A 23,067-nucleotide genomic window follows, 5' to 3' on the forward strand; every position below is an offset into this window, starting at 1 on the left:
GAAGCAGCGAAGAAGTGAGCAGTCTGGTTTTGCTGCAGTCCTTTGACATGTTTCTTTCCAAAACGAGTAAGTGAAGTACACAGCCCTGTACTTTGTATTTGTGTGAGCAGGCACAAATCCCAACTCGGGAATACATCCCTCCGAGCAATGGGGAAGGGATCCCTTTCTAGAGAGAGAAAGGCATTATTTTTCAAATAGGTGGAGACAAACACAACCATAACAGATGCAAACCAGCTTGTACTCTAGTACTTACAGCTGTAAAAGTACACCAGGGAATATGCTTCCTCCAGTAATTAGAAGCTTTGGACAGCTTGTTAGCCCTGCTCTTTGGTACGACCTAACTACAAGGCATGAAACCCATAGTCACTGTCAGAGCAAAGAATAGTTACTTAAACAGATTGTTTTGTTTGTTCTTTCAACAAAAAGATGCATTGTGATGCAAGATAGAAGCAACAATCCTGAAATTATAAGAGAGCTGTCTTCCAGCAGTCTGGATGACATGTGACTTGGTTGGAAAGATAAGCATGTAACGGAGACGTTGGAAGATGCCAGCCACAGAAATAATCACGAGCACCGCATCCATACTGTCATTTATGTTCACATGCTGTACCTCCAGAAAAAAAGGATACCTTGCTGTTACTTGGAGACTACATTTTAGTACGACATGGGATGCAATGTTTGAAGTTTGAAAAATAAGCAACAAAACACTGATTGAATGAATAAATTGTTGCCCAAAATTTTAAATAATAGTTTAGCAAGTTTAGAATGTGGTCTTGCACGTGGTATGTCTGTGTGAAATGCATTATGGAAAGAAAGCAAAATATGTGAGAAGAGAGCCAAGCAGGCCCCACGCAGACGTGCCTGCCCAGACCTCTCTGGGGATGGCTGCTCTGCTGACACTGCCTGGCTCTGAGCTTCCGTGGAGTTTCTGTAGGTCTTGCAGCATCGTCACACGGCAGGAAGGTAAACTGTTTCCAGGAAGCGCAGCAAAAAGGGACAGGCTGCCCCTGCTGGAACAGTTTATCCGCCTTTAGCCCCTTCCCTGTCATCTCTGGAGAGGCATCCAGGGAAGGGACAGGGCTTGGAGCAGGTTGTGTGAATGGCCGTGGCAGGTGCCACCCTAGATGGAGGCCCAGCTCCTTCAGTTAGGATGTGTTCAGTGGGGTGGGATCCCAAGGCAGACCTTGCCCTCCCAGACCTGCCAGATCTCCTCTGTGTGAACCTTCCCTGTCGAGGAGCATCCACCTTTCCACCCAGGCAGAGCTCCCTGCGGAGGAGACTGAAGGCAGGTCTCCTGTGTGCTGAGTACTCTAACCGGCAGAGTACTAGTTAAGGGACTAGGCAGCATTGTTGGTTTGTCTTTTTCTGGCCACGCTTTGAGAAAGGGGGCTGATATACATGATGACAGGCTCCAGAAGCAGGTTCGGACTTGAAAAACCTGGTATCCTGTTTTTTAGGTGATGTAATTCCTCTGTGCTGTCCAGGTGCTCTGAGGACTCCACCGGGTGGCACAGCATTAGGCATTGCAGTCTCTGTGCCGTGATCGGTCTCTTTAGCAGCTCTCGAGCCTTTGTGCTTTCTGTAGAATCATTCTGAGTGCTACAAGGTGTGACTGATTGAGAGGCAAGCTTTTATACTCGGGCTTGGTGTTCTTTTACTTAACTTCATTCAACAAGCTTCTAATTATGCCCTTTGTATAACCTTAAATAATTCCTCCCTACGTATGGTTTACAACCCTTCGAGTCTAGTAGATACCTTTAACAATTTAATTCAAGGGCACTCCAACAACAGTAGAGGGAGGAAGAAGTAAAGGTGTCCGAGGATCTCATGCGAGCACTTGTAAAGAGCAGACGTACGCCTAGAGAGACTTCTGTAGCCGTGGTGACACTGAAGTTTTCGTCAGCTGCTGAAGTTTCCCAGCAGGACTGGGGACGTAATGATTTTCTGAACAAATCTTTCTGATTTCTAAATATGGATGGCATAACTATTTTTACGGTTTACACTGGCAACAACTCTGAGCCGCAGCCAGAACTTGCCGGCAGTTCAGGTGTACACTCGGTTCAGTAACAGCTCTAAAGCCATCCTTTCCTCAGTGGTGGTTATGGTAGAATTTCCTTTGGGATTCTCACTCTTCTTGCAATCTTGTAGAGCTGCTGTTCTGAACCAAAGGAATCCCCTGAATGCAAATGGGTGTGTTTCTGCAGGTGCTTCTGTGTTGAATATTTCATGTGCTGTGTGTTGAACAGAGGATTTCTTCCGCTATTAACCGTGTAGCTTTATTGACTATAGCCCCAGATATTTGAAGACATTTATTTTTCAGCAGAGTATAAATTTAAAGTGTAATTTTCTGACTTAATTCTTCCAGTCTAATAGCAAATTGAATTTTCCTTAACTCTGCATTTTTATTTGCTGTTCAAGACTTGTGAAAAGAGAAGTAATTCTAATTACTAACACTAATCTCTAAAGTATCGGTGAAGTTCCCTACTGATAGCTGTCCAAATCAGTCAGTCTCCTGTATTCTGACAAAGAATTCCCAGAGTCACTTTTCAGGGTTTTGATAACAGCTTTTGAAGCCATGTGCGTTGCAGCACCACATGCTTGAGATGGACTGCTTTCTACTTCAGGATACCCAAAGTAATGGCTTAAATTTGCTGCCAGTTCCTAAAAATGAAAATGTTCTTAAGCGGTGGCCATCATTCCTGCAAACAGCTTGGAAACAGTACTTTTTACAGGGTTTAGCAGCAGCTGTGGTCACTGAGAGCCCATAATGGCCCTGAGCAGCCTCACCTGGGCCCTCTCGGCACCTCCGCCCATGGCCCAGCAGCTTCCTTTAAGTAGAGGCTCAGGCTCAGCTCTGGTTTTCAATGAGCGTGACCTGCTGAGGGGGCTTTGGTTTGACTTTGGACCTGCCTCGGCTCAGAGCTGCTGGATGGTGGATGGCCAGGCTGGGCTCCCTGGACTCACAGGCTCTCCTGGATCAGGTACTGGGGCTCTGCCCCCGACGCGGTGGCGTTTGGATGTTTGCTGTTGGTGGAAAAACTGCTGCTGTTGCTCCCTGCCCCAAGAATATGGGGCTTGGTGCTGGGCAGTAACAGTGTCGTTTACTGGCTCTAAGCTTGGTAACAAGGATAATTTCTGCTCTGTAGTTTAGTTGGAAGAACTTCAGTTCTCAAAGGCTCTATTAATGGATCTTTGCTTATAGAATTTAGGAATTTCTGAATTGCTGGACTCTTAAGAGGCATATTTCTATTGAGGTTTTTGCAGTTTGAGCTCTTTAAACTAGGTGTTTGCTTTCTCTGTGCTGTTAAGTTTCAAGGAGTTATTTTGGGAGTCTCATCTCTATGTACTTTCAAAACCACTTTTTAAATTGCTTGCATTGCACTCTAAGTACTGTCTGCTCTGGGAGCTCCCTGCTTTTGTACATTGAAACATTTCCAAGTTAAAATGAGTTCTCCTAAGAAAGCATTGCTTACTTCCACATACAGGCCGTTCTAGTCCCAGACTCCCACTTTCTCCTGTATTATTTTGTATATAAATTGGAAAAATCCCTCTCACAGTGAAGTCATCCAGCCAGGCAAGATGGTGACTGGCAGGTAGGAGGGAAGCTGCTTGAGCGGTGATGAGTCTGACCACTGATGGGCACAGCACTCTCATTTGCATTTTTAACAGGAAATCTGCTGTAGGGTGGGGAATTGCTGTCAGGCAACAGAGGATGCAGTTATCTGTGCTAACTTCTCTCATTGCCACATCTGATGTGTTAATTGGTTGCTCTTCCACTGTGTTTTGCAAAGGAGTCCTTTCCTTTCCTTTTGGTTGTGCAGAAGAGAAATGGATGTTTGTACTAGGGAACTCTAGGAATAATTTGAGGCTAGGAGCTAAACTAGGATGTTCATCCTTCCTTCAGGCTAGCCCTTTGTCTTCAGATGCCAGTCATCTATCAGCCACTGTATAAGGCAGGAGCTCCCCAGTGCTCTCCTCACTGCCATCCTTTTCTAAAAGTGTGTGTCTCAGACAGGGCCGTCTGTCCCTGTGGCTTTTAATAAAGTGCTCACCTTGGTTCACTAGGTTTTTTCAGCATGATGAGATGATGCTCTGTGAGAAGACAGCCTTCCTGCCCCCAGCAAAAGCAGTTCAGGCTATTTTAATTCCATGAGCAACAGAGTGTGTCAGGGTGTGCGCCATAATCTCATCTCCGCCCTGAGTCGAGGCCTCTGCGTTGCCGTGTGCCTCTGGCTGTGCTGGAGCAATGTACAGTCTGCATCATAAGGGCACAATCCCAATTCAAATTGCTTAAGCTCTAAATGCAGGGGCGTGCAACCAGGATGCAGGAAAACTTTTCTTGAATAACTTGTCAACATGATAGATGACAAATGAAGTCACCAAGAGCAACCTAATACGGTCAGTCTCAGGTTTCCTCTGGACCTTGCTTAACAGCCGGTAAATGACAACATGGGGATTGCGAGGCAATGAGTAACCTTGCAAAGGTCCACTTGCTTGTGTCTCCCTTGCACCTTGCCATGAGGCAGTTGGACTCGGCGTGGCATGAGCTGATGTGTCCTTAGCGTGAACTTCCCTGAGGCTGATAAGTTCCTTAAAGACTGCTAAGTGTGTAGGGCTGGTTGTATGTTCCACTTGCCTTCAGAAGGGCACTCAGTGGTGCTGACCTTGAGGCAGTTGTGAGCACAATAAACACATTAACAATGATAAAATAAACATTTTGGGTAACAGGAACATGACTCTCTGTCACCTGGGTATGTGGTGGGTAGGAGATTGTTCTTCTGGGTCAGGCCTGATGGTCCTATGTTTGATCCAAAAACTTTGTGCATGGAAGGCCTTTTAGTATTTTGTCACGATGGCTTGATGTGCAGTGGTTAGCACCTGCGATCAGATTCAGGGTGGCGATGGTGGGGTAATCTGTCATATTTTTTTCTCTGGTGTTTCATGGCAGTGTATTTGCACTCTTCTTCCTTTGCGGCTTTCACATGCTAATGATTTGTGGGCGACAGTTTTAATCTTCAGCAAGAAGCTGCAGGTTGTAAACATAGAAGCATCTCTTCCTCTGAATCACTTTGTAAGGAAATGAATAGCAGTAATGGTTCCCATGTTTCAGTGGCATGTCACTTGAAATCTGAAATACCTAACACCTTTTCCAAAATTAACCGCAACTGGGATCAAGGTGCACACCAATATATAAATAATATAGCAACAGTTTATGAGCAATCACGGGTGTGGCTTCCATATATGATTCAGAAAAAATAATAAGCTGCGTGGATGAAAATAGGCATTTGGGTGGGGATTATGCAAGGCCTGAATTACAATGCAGGATGGGTGGGGGTAACACCTCTTTCAGCTTACAAATGGTAATCACATGCTCACCAGCCAGAAATCTCCACAGCACCATTTAACAAATATTAATAAGTATAATTAAACTTTGTGTGCTAGATTTTCAGTGCCAAGGATCTATGAGAAACAGAAAAATTGCTGTTATGTTTTCAGTTTTAAATTAATATAACCTGCTTCAGAAAGCAAGCTATCAAGAAAAGAAAAGATTAGGCTATTTTAAAAAAATCGAAAAGCTTACCCCAGGAACACTCATCACACACACAAAAAATCAATAGCTCACCTAACTGCAGAGACCCTTCAACCAGATAAAATTATGCACCTTGTTACTTCCATCTCACATTTCCTTCTTGACAGTAATCTAGAGATTATGTATTTAACATACAGCTTGTGATACTATTAAAAGTGTTTATAAGGGTTGCAGTCTGTAATCATGAGTTTGAAGGGTGGAAATTCCATGACTGATCTGGTCATCATCTTAACCCCAAATTCCTGCCAAGGCTCAGTTTGAACACCATCAGCAACTACTCCCTGCTGTAATAACTGCCCTTGCAATATTGTGTCTTTGTCCTGGACTGGATGGATGCTTTCCTTTATCACGTCAAACCTGCCACTTCACTCTGGCTCTTTAAAAACAAACCCAAGGCTGCAGCAGGAGGAATTGCAATCGCAGTGAGAGCTCTTCTGCAGTTTCAGTGCAGCAGCAACTGAGCCTGTTGCAGTCTGGGAGTGAATGGAAAACTAATAATGACAGCAGCAACAATGATTGGTGACTTTAAATGACTGCAGAATATAATTATGTTGTCAATCAGCATGCTTCCAAATTAGGTTTATGTTCTGTTTTGATTTATCCCTTATGATGCAAGAGAAACTGACGACCAAGAGGTTTTTAAATTACCTCCCACTACAACTGCGTATTATTTCCTGACATTATCTGTTTAAGAGCAAGTTAACGTGGTGGAGAAGTCAAGTTAATGGGTTTTTCAGGTCACCAGGTACTAACGCAGCCTCTTCCTTTCAGGAAAAGGCTTCTCACCACTTTGCTGCCAGCCACATCCCATCTTTGCTGTGAGGCTGCTCTGGATCCAGCCCCTCTGTTTGTTGCTGTGTGACTCCTGTTGCCTCTTGGACCTGTGGCTCCTCACTAGCGTGGCTGGGTGGTTACAGCCATGCTGCCAAGGCAAGAAAGAAATTCTGGGGGTGTGCGTAGCCCGCTTGTTGAATCGGGAGGCTGTGGGAAGTGTTGCCTTTCCTTAGTTGCACATCTTTCTTCCCTGCTTTAACATGAATTCCTTGACTCCTCAGACTTAAGTGTATCAAGTCATAACTGCTTTGAAGTGTGATTATTCCAGTCAAATCTCTCTGGCAAGGGGCTTCCTCCTCAGAGGCAAGCTGTCAGGCCTTGCCCAGGTGAGCGCAAGCTCTAAATATTCAAACTTGTGATCAGGCTGTTGCAAAAGCATGTTGTGTCCTGACAAGTCTTATCATGTATCAGGGGATGAGCAGAGAAATCTCTTCTGGCCAGAACTTGCAAAGCTTTCCCCACAGCTCTATAGCCTTAATTACTCACTTGGAAAATGGAATAGAATTTTTGGATCGTGCAAACTTTGTCCCCCAAAGCACAGGAATCTGTGTCTAAGAATATACAAGTGAGTCTTCCGCCTGCCTTTGTCAGAGCCCCCCTCATCATCATCCAGAGAGAATCACTGAACTGTGGACTGAAGTCCTCAGTGAAATGTTATTACTTTGGATTTTTTAAAGGGGAAAATGGCCAAGTTACTCAAATACTGTAAGCCTTGCTTATAAATGACTGTCCTCATACTGAAGAGGCATGTGAGATCTGTAACCTGCTCGAATGTCTTGCTCGTAGCCAAACAGTTCCAGTCACTATTTGCAATTCAGTTTCAGTCTGTTCTACTTCACTTACAGTTGCACTAAACTTAAGTTCATCGTTTAACTTCTGGAATGAGACTGTGCTGTTATTCAGCTGACATGCAGTAGGAAAGATAGCATCGCTACAGAGTAATTTATTTTTTAATACTCGGGACTGAGTAGACAATGACTACTTTCAGGAAAGGAGTATGCAATGATTTTTTTTTTTTTGAGAAACTATAATGGAGGTTAGGTTAAAAGTCTTGCACCTTTTTTGAATTTCAGAAAAGGTTATGTAAGACCATTAAAAAGCACCAGTTTATAAGGTTTTTAAACGTTTCTGCACTATAAATATGACAACGGTTTGTACTCAGAAGTAGGTCTTATTCTGAGGAAGTAAAAAAAAGTATCTTGTTGCTACATTAGCAGAAAAGGTTTTAGCCCGACTAGGGAACTTCCACTGCTAAAAGAAGTGAAAATAGGTGCCGGGGTGTGGGGCTGGGAAAACTATAACAAACACCCTGTTTTATACCAAAGACGTGTTCAGCTGTCTCTTTAGAAGTCTCTTTGGCTTGCCCCATGCAAACACCAAGCAATAGCATTAGGCCGGTGTGAAGCGCAGCGAGTTCAGACAGAAAGCGAAAGTTTGTCCCATTGGGGTATTCACAGAGAACGAGATCTGGCAGCGAGTGGATGGCTCGGACTCGCTGTCCCACTGGCCCCCCGTTGAGGGGTTCATTTCTCTGCATGCACAGTAGTCATGTGGCCTTTCCCCAAATGCTTTAAGCCAAAACAGTCTCACTGAAAGCCAGGGAGACACTTACTGTGGGGTATCTGCATGGGGAAGCTTTCCTCTTTTTCCCATCCAAGAGTGGCTTTGCTACTGATTTGAGAGTAAATGCTATTAAGGGCAGAACTGAGACTTAACGCCTTGGGGAATTTCACTGAATTTCACTGAATTTTTTAGAGTTGGAAGGGACCATATAGATCATCTAGTCCAACTCCCCTGATGAAGCAGGATTGCTTAGAGAATGCTACTCAGGACTGCATCCAGGCGGGTCTTGAAAATCTCCAAAGAAGGGGACTCCACAACCTCCCTGGGCAGCCTGTTCCAGGGCTCTGTCACCCTCACCGTGAAGAAATTCTTTCTCATATTCGAGTGGAACCTCCTATGTTCCAACTTGTGCCCGTTGCCCCTTGTCCTGTCACTGGGAACCACTGAAAAGAGTCTGGCTCCCTCCTCCTTCAACCCACCCTTGAGATACTTATAGGCATTAATAAGGTCTCCCCTCAGCCTTCTCTTCTCCAGACTAAAGAGTCCCAGCTCTCTTAGCCTTTCTTCATAAGGGAGATGCTCCAATCCCTTAATCATCTTTGTTGCCCTTCGCTGGACTCTTTCCAGTAGTTCCCTATCCCTCTTGAATTGGGGAGCCCAGAACTGGATGCAATACTCCAGTTGTGGCCTCACCAGTGCAGAGTAGAGGGGGAGAATGACTTCCCTCGACCTACTAGCCACACTCTTCCCTGTGCAGCCCAGGATTCCATTGGCCTTCCTGGCCACAAGAGCACATTGCTTGCTCATTGTCATTTTGCTGTCTACCAGGACTCCCAGATCTTTCTCTTCGGAGCTTGGCTCCAGCAGGTCCACGCCTAACCTGTACTGGTGCCTGACAATTCAAGGTGAGGAGAAAAGAGCAGCCTGTTCAAGCACAGGAGCCTGGGCTAGAGGGGAGTTCCAAGTATCAGGAAGGGAGTGGGACCCAGAGGCAAAAGCTAGAAGAGATTTGCAGGGGAGTTGCTTGGTTTTAGACCGAGTTCTACTGAAATGATAACTACTGAGTCTGTGCTGAGGCTCGCAATTGACAAGGAATAAACTGCAGCTGCGATTGTGTAACTGAGAAGGGTTTGTTATTTTGGGGTCCCTGGTTTAAAGCTGCTCAGATTGAAGGGGAAGGATGCAAGTACTGATTTGACTTTTTCCACTTTAGAAAAATCTAGCCGATGGAGGAGAAGCAGAGCTTTCAGTAGGATGAATATTATAGTCAACAGCCTTGCACAGGATTAGATAACTTGTTTATGTTTTGGAAGCAAATCTGTGTGGGTTCTTAGCAGTGTTATGGCACAGCAGTAGGTTTTTAAGCATTAACATAAACAAAGCTTAGCAATCTTCCCAGCTATAAAAGCCAAGTAATTAGGTATTACCGAAAAACTACATCTGACATTTTTTCCATCAAGTATAATTCTGAAATAAACTCATTCACAGAAAAAGTGAAGACTTCAGACTGCCAGATCAAGGCAAGTATTTACCTGCATGCACAGCTAAAAGATCAAAGTTGTGTGATGCTTCATAGCCTCAGAAAGCTAACCCATGGTTCACGTACTACGGTTAAATATACTTGCTTTGTGATGAGTATTTGCAATTTCTTTCTCCTCTTAAGAAAAACAAAGTTACCACGCTATGCTGAAGATTTTTTTTTTTTTTCTACCCTCAGAATATGAGTAGCTCCTCTTCAGTCACCCTTAATCTACAATTTAGTTCTTTTTTAACAGGTGATAAATTGAAGACAGGAACACTACTGCCCTTTCTTTTCTGTACAATGATGCCTAACATGCTATGGGTGACTCTAGAAATAACAAAGGTTATTAATAACAGGCTGAATAACTTAAATCTTACAGGATGTTTTATTGTCAGCACAAATCGATAGACACCAAACTACCAGGTAATAAGAAGGAATTAAAATTAATGGTGTGCAATGTGAGTTATTGAACACTTCTGCACAAATCTTAATTTTAATTAAATGCAAGCTGAATTCATTATTTGTTGCACATTTAACATTACTCACTTTGAACTTTCCAGTAAATGCAGAACTCAAATGCACAATTGCATATACTACTCAATAAAGCAAAAACCAAAATGTATCATAAATAAGTATTTTATAACTTTATTAAACTCAAGACATGACAATATTCAAAATACAAAGTGAATTCTTTATTCAATACTGTACATGATGCAGAAATATCAGTGCATTTCTATAGCATGTATTTCACCTTCATTTAGTTTATACTAAAACAAATAAAAATTAAGCTTTAAAATAGCTCAAATACCTCATTCAGCAGTTTAAACTGTAAACAGCTTGTTTATTTCTGTTAGGAGGAACACATTCAGCTTCTGTACCTCCATTAATGAGCACCCTTTCTCTTGTGCTTATCTGTAAGAGGATAAATGTAATCACAATGAGCATAAGAAACTGCTAATGCAGATGTGGCACCTCAATGAACTTTAGTGGATCATTGAGGCACAATGAGGAAAAATTAAACAGCAAGAAGCAGCATCTGAAGCAGCGAGAGATGGGACTGACACTGTTCATAAATGGAATCATCTTTTTTCCTCATACTTTCCTCCTCCCCTACAATACTGAATAGAAACCAGAACACAAGACCAGCTTGTGCTGTGTTTCTGTGTTAATACAGTCAGAAGACTCTAGGTGAGCGTGTAGTTGTTACTAACTACTTAATTGCAACCCTATAAGCTGCTCGTATCCTCTGCCACTTTCAGGACACTTTCACACGTCTCTAGGATCCAGAAGGAAAAGAGCAGCAGCAGCAGCAGCTTAGCAATAACTGGTCCAAGTCTCTCCTAGGAAAAACTGCAAAATTGAGCCAAGTGTGTCTAGTAACTGAAAGAATCCACAAAACCTAACTCACTTTAAAAGTCTATTAGTGTCAAATTAAGTTGTAAAACAGATTAAGCTTTCGAAATGCACTTCCAATATGCTTGCCAAGTCTTCAAGTGGATATCAGATCTTGCAGTTACCTTCTCACCAGGTTGGCATATCCTAGTCAGAGGATAGAGTCTGTTCTCAGCAGAGTTACTGTGTGAAAGAAATTTTGGAAATGCCTGATACAGAAACTGTACTGCATTATCTGCTCTGTTGTCAGCTTTATAAGTGACTTGTAAGCAAAGCTAGATTTTTTTTTTTTTTTTTGATAACATGACTACCAAAAACATTCACCTAGGTAGCATATAACTGGCCAACTGTGACTACTATCCCTCCATATGTTTCTATGGAATCTAGGTTTTCAGCTATGCATACCAAGACAAAAAACAGTCCTAAGAAACGTATCAGAGATATGCAGCATAAGAGGACTTTACCATCCACTTTCCAGTTCTCGGAGGACAAACTAGTCCTACTTCATTATCTGAGAACCTTAAGAACTTTGTAACATGATAAGGTTCAGCTCCATCCTGAACAACTAAGCTGAGACTGTGCTCCCAGACACTATGGGGAAACCACATAAGAGAGGTGTTTCCGTTTCAGATGACCAGTTATATCCATTCTAGATTTTGAGTCCAGTTTTGTTGGGGCTGAAGTGGCTGTGCAGTCACCAGACCAGGACTGAATGTCTGCATTAGAGCTACTTTCTTCCGCTTCTCTGAAGAATTTCTCATACTTGTCCAAATATGGAGGCCTTTCAGGCAGCAGGTAGTAGTGAGTTGAACTGGCCTTCTTACCATTTTCAATGATCGGAAGAATGCAAGGGACCCTGTTGGAAGATCCTTCACTATTTTGTCTTTGTAGAGCTTTGCTGCTGACATATTTAGGATCAGGTGCAAAACTCTGGGTGGGGGGCATAACCCCATTGAGGTATGATGGCAGGCTTTTGGGACTTGGCGTACGGGAATTGCTGCGTGATAAAGGTTCTCTTGGGGGCACTTTTGGAGGCCTGTCTTCATCACTGTACGCACTAGAAGCAACTTCTGCTGACCACCTTCTGTAATCTGGTTTGAGTGCCCTGGGAGGTATGGGAATCCTTGGTGGAATCTCTGGTTTATCTTCATCAGAGTTCGGAGAAGACCTGTTTAAGTGTCCAGATAGTCTTACTACTGGTTTATTAAGAGATCCAGCTGGCCCAGAATGGGACCTTCGCAAACGTCGATGCAGCTGCTGTGGAGGAGGATAAATACTGGATATGTATCCACTTAGGCTTTGTGTAGGGTTGGCATCTTCTGGTTTTGGTCCTGTTGGAGTATCAAAGTATGCATAGTTGATTTGTCCACAGCCTCTAAAGCTCCGCCGGCTTGGAACACTGGATTTAAAAGGAGGAAGTTCATAATCTTCCAGCAAAAAGTCAGTATCTGAGCTAGTCAGAAACTCCACCTCTTTGTCAACCTCATCTGGAGCAAGGTCTTCAGCAATAGGCAGAGGGGGTAGCGGTCTGGAGCTACGGTCATTGGAAGATGCAGACAAAAATTGAATTGGCCCATTTTTTATTGGCATGTGAGGAGGTATTTCTTCAGAAACACTGCCCATGGTTAATGACAGTTTACTAAAGCCAGGAACCAGATGGTCGTCGTATCTTGAAATCGGCTGTTCATTTTTGGGACTTATAGCAGGGGGACTGGATTTCTGAGATGGGACTTGAATGCAACTTTCAGGAAAGCTGTGGTCATTCATGGAAGTATGGTTGGAAGAGTGCCCTAAAAAAGTGAGAGAGTCTTAGAAACACTTTTCTAAGTAACACTCTAGTGCATGACTTTGCCACTGCATATTTAACTATTTAATTCCTTCTCATGCAACAATAAGTAATGTCTGCTTGATGACTCCAGTAACAAAACTTAGCTATTACAGATCTTTTCTGGTCATGGGTTTATGTGTTTAGTTAAGAAAGCAGCTAATTACCTTATTGTTTTAGGCCAGTGCTCCAGATAAATGAGGTAGTTCAAGAGACCACAAGCATCCGCAACAGAACAGAGCTACAGCTACAAAGATCCCAACAGAGGACTACGACAGAACAAGTGCTATTTTGCTAAATGGCTTTTCTGTCAGAAGTGTAATGGCAACTCAGAGGCCTCTAAGTACAACGAAAAGGGGTTGTTTGTTTGTTTTAACTTTACCACGTTATTTAAATTTTGTTGTTGTTGTTGGGCTTGAATAGTAGTATTTTATTGAAATGCTTGCATTCCGTCACCAGAGGGCAGCCTTATATCCAGAATGAGAAAGCATTTAGTGTCTTAGTGAAGACTCGAGGATATTTTTTTGTTCCATTATGCTACCGAAATACATATGTGTTAGTCTTTATACTTACCAATGGGTGGTAAATGTTGCTCTGTTGATGGATTCAAATTATATGCCACTGCTATAGGGTCGACATTAAAGAAAGTACTAAAAAAAAGGGAAAAAAAAAAAAAAAAGAAAAAAAAGCCTTCGCTGTAAGTAAACCATAGGTTGGTACTGGTACAAGTATTCTTAATGCTCATCTCATATACTTGAAGATGCAATAGATCAAATTATAGCCTCACTCACTTTTCAAATCCACTGTGGCTACCCCAGCAGGTTTTCAGGCTCCCCATGCCTTGACTAGTGTGAAGAAATCCAGTTTTTAATGGGACTCTCATCTCCTGAGCAGCAACTCCTGCAGTTGACATTATGCCCTGCTCTCTGGTGATGTCTCACGACCCTAGAAATTCAGTCCTTGACAGGTTTCCTGCAGTTTTCATTCCCTTCAAAAAGAGAGAAGGACATAAATATCAGAAATGCAAACTTGATGAGTTCATCTCTTGACTGAAATGTCAGTATTTATAGGAATTAAATAGCTCTGTAGAAAGGCGGTCTGTCCTAATACTTGCTAATAGGAAAACTTTAAGAAACTTATTTTGTATCTGACTGCAAAACTAAAGGACAAGTAAGTTCCTTTACAGAATTAAACTGTATAGAAAAAAGAAAAATATGTTCAGTAAAGTTATTGATATGTGTCGATAAACTGCCAATTATTCAGGCAAAATGAGTTTTCCAGAGCTCTAACTTTCTAGTAGCCATCTATCTTGAGTTGTATCTTTTTGCTAATGAGTTTACGGTTTCCAGTGTAGCCAACATAGAACAGCCTACCTTTAATAGCCTAACAAACGGCCTTTGCCCCAATGAACAGAATTACCAACTACTTAAATCTGCATTCAAAAACTTTTTATATAAAGCAGTCTCTATAACTAACTTAAGCATTAAGATAGTTTTAATCGGCTTGAAGTCTTCTAGCTTATTTCAAACAAATTGGAAATCTAGTGATTTGAAATAATCTCAGCTTAAACTGTTCTGCTGTATTCAGATTTATTTTGAATGTGTGAACAATGCTTTATCTGGCCCATTTACAACAGAAAAATGTGTTGGCAATTGCTTTATATTGAATAAGTAATCATAGTCTAGGGAACAAGTTGACTCACAGGGCTTTGTTGAGGAAATTCAGAATGGATTATCGGGGGGAACAGTATAAAAGTAGTGAACATTCTGAAGGCAGGAGAAATTAAGTGCAAGACTGTAAGCACAGATGTTCTCTGGGTCTGTGCTTCATCTACACAAATACCCTAAATTCAGCAAGTACAATATGGTGTTATATGGCCGTTTAAAAAAAAAAAAAAAAAAAGAAAATGGGGTACAGAAACAAGTAATAGCTTATGCTTACTGTAAATCCGTTCAAAAATGGGCATTCTATGCAGATGTGTAATCTTCCTTTTCCTTTAAGAGGAAAGATCAATTATACTACTTTGCAACACAAGGGATGGGCAGGCTCCTAAGCAGGACTGTAAAACAGGTGCCTCAGGATTAATTTGCAACCTAACACCACTATTTGCCTTTAATAAACACTTGTTTGAGAAAGAGCAACTCTGCTAGGCTTTTCAAATTTGAATTGGGTCTGGTATTGATCACCGAAGCAAACAGTAGATGCAAAATAGCTTCTGACTGTATGTATGTTTATCATGTGCTAGACCTAATCAAATTCTCTTTAAGAGTGTGGTGGATTTATTGATTGTGACTACCAGTGATCACTCTTGTGTCAACAGAAGTGAGGTGGTTTTTTTATTTATTTACTTACTACCATGTATCCAGTGTATTTTAGCCAGTCATTTAAGAAGAACTGTAGACAGGAGGCTATTAGCTTTTACGAGAAGTGAGCAAGAGCCAAACTAGTGTTATGTCTGCTGCAGAAAAGCACTAGAGTCTTAGTCCTACTTACTTCAGCCCTCGCAATTTTAGGAAAGACTATGTTCTTCCTTTTCAGACAATCTCCTTAAAGTTAGCTTAACCCTGGAAATTTTTGCATTACACATAATGTGAACTGCAGATCTTTCATAGTAAAATTAAATATAAACATACAGCCCCAGGAAGCAATAACATAGTTCTGATTAGCAAATGAATTAAAATCTCTAGTAGTCCTGTAACAGCAATTCTTCCTCCCAGTTCTGTGGTGGTTCAAGCAGAACCATTGTCTGTGGGGGAGCAGAAGACTGGAGAAATCCATTTGACAAAATGACTTGAGCAGCACAGTACAAGTATAGCACAAATTCTAAAATTACTTCCTATTACATTAACACAATTCACAAATAAAACATCCATCAACATACACAGCTATATTCAGCAGTGATTTTTCATGCCTCACAGATCCTATCCTATTAGCAATGAATCTGCAAAAGAAATGGAGACTGAATTATTGACCTTAAGGCTAATGACTATGAAGGAGTTTGCACTTGCATTTCAGTATTTTTTTGAAGTCAAATGCAAGTCACAAGTTGAAAAATCACTGATACAGAACACTAATTAGTCAGCAAATGATAGTACTCCACCTCAGCACACATACAAGATCCAACAAGACCATGAGCGAGACATTGATTATGATATAAAAAATAAGACAGGAAGGGGGGGTGGCATTGCTGCAGTTTGAGAGCACAGGTAATATACTCACTATGATAACGTACAACCCTTGCAGGGCTTGTTAAGAAGTCCAACCTCCATCAGATCCCACGCCAAAACCACTGCTAGTAATTACTGTGTCAGCTTTCTGAACGCTGTCTAAATCTCAGCTCTTAAGACCGATGGTTGCACAATCCCCCCTCTGAAATCCCTCTGGAATGCTAAACTCAACTTCTGAAATGGACTTAAATATTTACATACTCTGGGAAAAGGTAATTTTTACTTGTTTCAATCAACTCTTTATTTTTTAAAAATAAAGCACAGACAAATTTTGCAGCCATAAAACTTGCTTGCTTCTAACAATAACCTCTTTGTGAATTCACAGAAGGTGACTTGCCTTAACATTTCAGTGAGGAGTTGTGAATAAGAGTTATGAAACTGTCCTCCATGCCTTAATCTAGGAGTATCAAGAGAGGTAAGGCATGTGCTCTTTCACCAGATCACCTTGTTGCTTTTTCAGTGGAGTCTAGAGAGTTGATGCTTGTGTTTTAAAACATGCATAAGCTTGTTTGAAGATACAGTATCTTAAAGAGGGTGCCATGAGGAGATGTAATTGAGGAGGACAAACTCCTCAAATTTTATACAGTGTGCTCTTACTAAAGCTAAGCAGTACATATTTCATGAGGCTACTATTTTCTAGTAATTGGCTTTAAAAGTCAGTCATGAAGATATAGACACCAATGGTTTCCACTTTAACTGCTGGCCCAATCCTGCCTCCTTAAAGACTTAACCATAAATAAAATCAAACTACGTTTGCTAAACAAAATGGACACTGGGCAGTAATGAATCTCACGCTTGTTTGCTGCTCGTGCACAGAATGGGTTTCCAGTTCCTCTGCTCGTCTGGCTGTTATACATAGATTATGGCAATTAGAAAGATCGAAGCACTTTGAGCGCTTTTCAACATGTTACAGTTTCAGTGTTATTCAAAGGAAACTGAGTTAGTTCAAGCTAAAACTATAGCTAGTAATTTCTAGAGAGCAGATACAAGGCAAGGCAATTCAAAGGTTTGTCAGTACATTAGGAAGCTCTTAACACCATCCACTGTAAGGCAAAGTAACTGTGAAATGGAGCTGCTACTTAATCCTTCGTGCCTGCTCACATTAAGAAGTACTAATTTTTCTAAATATTGGAGATTGATTTTTTTTTTTTAAATTTTATTTTATTTTTTAACAAGGCCAAGTATACCTTCAGACTTGAACTGATGAGTGATGGACAGGATGGATATGTGTAAGCTGAAAATGTAAAATATATCCACAAACAGTAGGGTATCTACATACTGAGGAATGTATATGGGAATATATAGGTAAATTTTTGTGACGTGAAGTTGAGTTACATGAAACATCCCAAATATACAGGTTTTCATACTCATACAGATCACTGAGTATTGTGATATGTTGTGTTATAGCAACAGTAATCCTTTATTTAGAAACTAAAGCATTTGCATACATTTTAGTTCAACACCTACCACTGATCACACAGAGAATCTTGTTGCTCTCCTCCCTGCTCTCTGAGCCCTAATGAAACCAAATATTTGAGGCGAGTCAGGTTCATAATAAAGAAAATCTTTCTGGTATGCACAGTAGACCAAAGCATGCTCTAAAATGTTTCACTTAATGGGTATGGAATACAGAAATTTGCTTTACGGGTTTATGAATGCCTGCACAAATTTTGGACAGATTTTATAAAGGCAATGCTCTTAACAAGCAGCTTATATGCTTCTTCTAAGAACTGGGAAACAGGAAAGAAAAAAAAAAAGGTGAGACCTACTTACCACTATTGGGAGGGGAAGAAATGCAGCTACCTTAAATGCACAACCTATTTTTGCTCACCTTGCCACCACGTATCTTTAGCAAATCTCAGAAGCAATTCACAGGAGGAGGGGCACATTTTTGCACTACAAGTCATCCACCAGCTAGCTGTTCCTTATTTGACAATGTGATGTAATTTCCTTTTTTTTCCTTTGACTTTCTATTTAACGTAAGTACTTAAGATAGAGCCACCCCTTTTAATATTTAAGTATTTCAAACTTCTAATTTCTGGAACTCCACACACTTCCAAAAAGAAAAAAAAAAATACCTGGTTCTGTAGTGATCATATCATCCCTTAAGTGCTTTTGCAACTAGATGAATACTTAGCAACCAACACCTAGCAGAAACAGCCTCACAAGAAAGTTAGTTCAAATCTATTCATTTAATAATTAGATCTTACTTACTATGCATGAAACCTTCAGAGTGCAGTTCAGTATTCCTTCAAGTTACAAGCCAAATCATGCTCAGATACAGGCCTCAGACAAGGTTTCAATTTATGGGAATTATAGTCTTTAAAGTTATTATATAAAATGAGGCATTTTCTTAAATTTGAGAGATTTTTCTACATATTCTGCCAACCAGAAATGGACCATTCTGCGGCAGAAAAATTAAGACTATGATCACTTGGAGAACATGGATAAAAATGCTGCTCAAATCATAAGAGGTTGCAAATAAAATTAATTATATAGGCATACCCCAAACGATGATGGGCATAAATCTAAAGAGACAAATCTACTTAACAGCAGACAATGTATTTAGATTATATTAGTCAGCTATTTTGGAATATATTCAAAGAACTGCAGTCCATCAAGGAGTTTAAGTTCAGTTAAAATTTGGGCTACCATTTCACGGTTCTACACAGCACTGGGAGGAACCTGTACATTGCCAGTAGAAAACTAATAATTAAATAGCAAGACAATTGCCTTGCCTCTGCTTGTCAGATTTCAGATGCATGCTTAAGGTATAGTACTTCACCCTCCTGAAAATTTTAATGTGAATACAGCCAGCTTACATTCAGGAAATAAAAATTCCTTTATAGCTGACTCAGAGTCATAACCATAGTGTTAGACACGCTGTGATAAGTTTTAATTTTGTTTTCCACTACAGAGAAGTGGAACTGTTTTCCTCTGAAATAATTCCTGTATTGCAGAGGATGGCAGACAAAGGGCTTCACCAAGAACATACACCCCCCTCAAAAAGTGGGTTTCTATTAAAAAAAAAAAAAAATTAAAAAAATTGTCCCCTATAGGTAAATTGCTAAGGAAAGAAAACTAGGTTTGTGCATAAAGTAACATGGGTGAATTGAGCAGGTTGGTTTCCTATTTTAAAGTTTTATTAGCTTATAAATGAAATTCACAAATGTGTTTGTGATGCAGAGGGTATGACAAAGATTCAAGTATCTCCAAATTGACCAAAGAGACCTTGCCCCCAGAGCCTTTCCCATCCAGTCGATCAATATATAATTAAGTACTGTTATCTTTAGATCAAGCATAACAATTGTTTTGGTTATTGCTTCAGCAGTACTGCACAGGGTCTGTACTCTGCCAGGAGACCCCGCGTGGCTCTGGACGTGCGTGTCCGCAGCGGGCACAGCATGAGATGCGCTGCCAATGCTTGAAGAGCGCAGTGGTGTCTCCAGATTTAAACACCACCGACTGGCTATTTTAGAAAATCGAGGATAAGTGTGTACTGGGGTATTAAGTCATGAAGAAATGTTTATTCTAAATTAAGCCATCCTAAATTAGACTGCGAAGCGCAGAGCCTGAGCCCACAATGCGGTCTCTGTTTACTCACAGGAGCGAGAGGACACACCGGCACCGTCTCGGTCAGGACAGCACGGCGTGCCGCCCTCGGCTCCACGAACGCGGCCACGGGCAGCGTTGCCCGCGGGCAGGTCCGCCCGGAGGGGCTCCTGCCGCCTGGCCGCTTCTGATTTCGCCCCGCGCCCCGCCGCGGCGAGCGGGGCGGAGATCGCACCGAGACGTCTCCCGCCCGACCCCGCAGGTAAGCTCCGACTCGGGGCCTCCGGTGCCCCCCGCCCTCCCGCCAGCACAAGAAAACGCGCTCCCGCTCCTCCCCGGCGCGCCTCCCGGGCCGCGCCCGCTGGCGTGGGCCGCGCCGGGACCGCGGCTCCGTGCCAGGGGCCCGGCGAACCCAGGCGCCGCGGCCCAGCCGAGCCCGGGCGACCCGCAGGTGCCACCGGCGGCCGCCCGCACCGCCCCCCCGCTCACCTCCCCGGCGGCGGGGCCTGGCGTGGCAGGTACGGGGCGGCCTCGGGCCGCGGCCGAGCCCTGCCGGCAGCTCAGGTGCGCGGCGGGCGGAAGCGGCCCCGGGAGGCCGCGGCGGCGGGGGGCGCTCCGCCGCCATGGCAACGCGCGGCGCGAGCGCGGAGCGGCAGGAAGCGCCGCGCCGGGGGCCGTCACTCACCCCCAAAGCGTCGCGCAGCTCCGCATGTCCCCGCGCGGTCGCCGGCGCGACACGCATGCGCCAAGCCGCCACAGCACCCGCTCACTGCCGCGCCGATCGCCGGCGGCCCCTCTTATACCAGGGGGCGGAGCCGCCAGGGAGTCCCGCCCCGCACGTTGCGATCTCGTCGTGAAAAGCCTTAAAGGGGCGATGGCCGCGGGTGGGCCGGTAAAGGTGCTGCGGGGGTTTCCCGCCGGGAGGCTGCGGGCCTAGCCGGGTACGGGTGGGGGGTGCGGCGGGCCCCGGCCGCTCTCCGCTCTTCTGGGCCCCTCTGCGGAAACGGCCGCCGCTGCGCCCGCCAGACAGCGCCGCCGGCCCCGCCCCCAACCCCCCGACCGGGACTGCGGGGCCGGCCGCCTCCGGACCGAGCGAGAGGCGCCTCCGCCCAGCGGGCTCCGGGCGGGGTGACCGGCGCGCGGGGCCGGGCCGGCAGCTGCCGCCCGTGGCTGGGGACGGTGGCGCGCGCGGCCCCGCGGAGCCCGTGCTCCCACCCGTGCCTTTCCGTGTGCTACCAGGCCCCCGTTTCCCGGGCGGTGGCAGCCGTTAGTCGTCCCGCTGCTCCCCAGGTCCCCCTCCCGACACCGCTAGGGCCGGTCACCCCGCTCAGTGGCCGGGTGAGGGGCGAGAGGCCCCTTCCCCAGGCTCGGGAGCCGCTCCCCGGGAACGCTCGGCCTGCTGCCGCCGGGGAGCGCTCGCTCTCCCGCCCCGATCCTGCACCCGGTGGACGCAGGCGGCGGCGTTCCACGGGCCCCCTCCGTCTCGGACAGTGACGAGCCGGCGGCGCTGGCCCGGGCGGCGGGCCGGTCCCCGCCCCACGCGTTCGGTGTCCGGGCGTTTTGAGGCCGGCGGAAACGCACGTCCTTCGGCACCGCCAGAAGGAAAAAACAACGCTCTTGCTGTTGGGGGAATCGTCCGCGCTACTGAACTTTGTTGGAATAAATCTATCTTCACGTGTTATGATTTATTGGGCATCTTGAGTGATCGTATATGTCTTTTGTGTCTAAATTTAGCGTTTGTGATGGTAAAACGCAGTGGTTACAGCAGTAGGGTTCTCAGTGAAAGCTGCTGTGCGATACTGTTTATTACAGCATAAACAATGTGAACCAGTTTTCCGATCAGTTTTGCTGTACAGTGCAATCATTTATTTGTTGGACAAAGAAATGTCAATGTGGGACTCAAGCTCCCAGCACTGAGAGTTGCTAAGAATAGGATTAATGCAATGTGTCCGCCATACTCATTGAGCTATAATGGTTAATATTATTGCTAAGAGGGAAGAATGCTTGATTTCATTGCACGATGTGGTGCATGTCTGCAGTCGACTTCTGCTTTCTTTCTTGGAATTTCTGTTGACCTTTGGTGAAAGCACCCGCTCTGCCCTTGTTCTTAGGGATAGTAAGCTCTCCTACTGCATATTTGTATCATAAGAACTGCTGTATTGCTGTACAAGTGAAGGTGGTGTGAGAAGAAGGAATATAAACTAGGAGAGATTTCTGGTGGTTTGTGTTTTTTTTTCCTTGGATGTGAGAAATGGTCCTCTAAAGTTGGCTGGACATGTTATGCAGATGAGGGAAAGTAAAAAGAACTATAAGGGGGGGTGGAAGCTATCAAAAGAAAGGAGGAGAGCGGACAAGTGAGGTTTTGTGTTTTTGATGAATTAGGGCACACTGTGTTAATGGTGAGACTGTGCTATGTTGTGTTGTGTTCTGGACACATGCTTAGAGGGGGTTGTGAGTAGTGATGACGACTTGTGCTGAACTGTACGTGCCCAAAGACTTCTTCGAAATGCTTTGCCGTGCTTCTGTTGCTCTGGACTTGGAAATCATGACTAATTGTTTCTGGGAATGAACTGCGCATGCAACATGAGTTATCTTAGGCTTAAATTGTCCTGGTTGCATATATGTGTTGAGAAGTTGTCTCTCTATTTTTTCCCTTTTTCTCTTTTTTCCTTTTTTCTTTTTTTTTTTCCCCTTTTCTCTCCTTTACTCTCTCCTTCTTTTTTTTTTTCTTCTTTCCCCCTTTAATTCTAGTATGTTGATGTACGCTCTTGCTGATAGTGCTATTAGCCCTAAATGTTACTGTGAATGGATACAAAGGACAAACATATTTTTTTTAAAATGCATTTCAGAGTGTTGACATGGCTTCAGTAGGACAAACTCCTGCAGTGCCTCCATGATGTTTGGCTTTTTAACGGAAAATCTTTGGTCCAGGAAAAGGTCATTCTGGCATTCCCTGCAGATGTTACCCCGTGGCCTCTGTACTTCCGTCAGCAGGCCTGCTTTTACTCTGTTAGATAGTTTATGAATTAGTTTGTGTACCTGTAATGATATGGAATTTTTGTCTCTTACCATTAAATGACTTTATCGATGGCCTTTGTTCACCAAACCCCCACTGCCTTAAATTTCTGATTGTTCTACTGAATAAAAATGTTTAGTAATGGTGTCACTGGTAATAGTTTTTGTGCTGACTTGTGCACAGAGGAAATGTAATTCTGTACCAGCAGTTACATTCTCATCTTTCTCCCTTCTTTGCAATATGAAGTTATTTCAGGACTCACAGTTCTGTAGGCATGTGTAAACCACTCTTTGTAATTTGCTAATTGCCCTAAAGACTAACTCCTAAGTAATCTTGGACATCCTGGTTGGTTAATACTAGTTAATAACAAGTCTGCTAAAAAAAAACAGCTCAGGTAGTCTTACAAGACGCTTTAAACCTCTTTTGTACCCTGTTTTGGAGATGGATAGCAGACTTGTCTGCTTAATGAAATGTCTGAATTATGTGAAAAAAGGATATCATGGACTTTCATTCATGATATTTCCTTTCATTCAAGGATTCCCTTCG

At 43.5% G+C, this 23,067-nt stretch overlaps 1 protein-coding gene across 2 annotated transcripts; it reads right to left on the bottom strand.

Annotated features, from left to right (window-relative positions):
• Positions 1-9,884: 9,884 nt before the first annotated feature.
• On the bottom strand, positions 9,885-20,279 carry ERRFI1 (ERBB receptor feedback inhibitor 1). Of its 2 annotated transcripts, none has more exons than XM_074161634.1 (4): positions 20,191-20,279; positions 13,518-13,714; positions 13,300-13,376; positions 9,885-12,691 (listed from the first exon to the last, which is right to left on the bottom strand). In XM_074161634.1, exons 2-4 carry the CDS (start codon positions 13,637-13,639, stop codon positions 11,493-11,495), a joined length of 1,398 nt encoding a protein of 465 aa, XP_074017735.1. In that variant the 5' UTR covers positions 13,640-13,714; positions 20,191-20,279; the 3' UTR covers positions 9,885-11,492. The 2 variants fall into 2 exon arrangements, with proteins under 2 accessions (XP_074017735.1, XP_074017733.1); XM_074161632.1 differs by lacking the exon at positions 20,191-20,279 and adding an exon at positions 17,785-17,860 and having other exon boundaries at positions 9,891-12,691.
• Positions 20,280-23,067: the final 2,788 nt, after the last annotated feature.

Source organism: Numenius arquata, chromosome 20 (genome assembly GCF_964106895.1).
Source record: "Numenius arquata chromosome 20, bNumArq3.hap1.1, whole genome shotgun sequence".
In the NCBI taxonomy this organism is placed as follows: Eukaryota; Metazoa; Chordata; class Aves; order Charadriiformes; family Scolopacidae; genus Numenius; species Numenius arquata.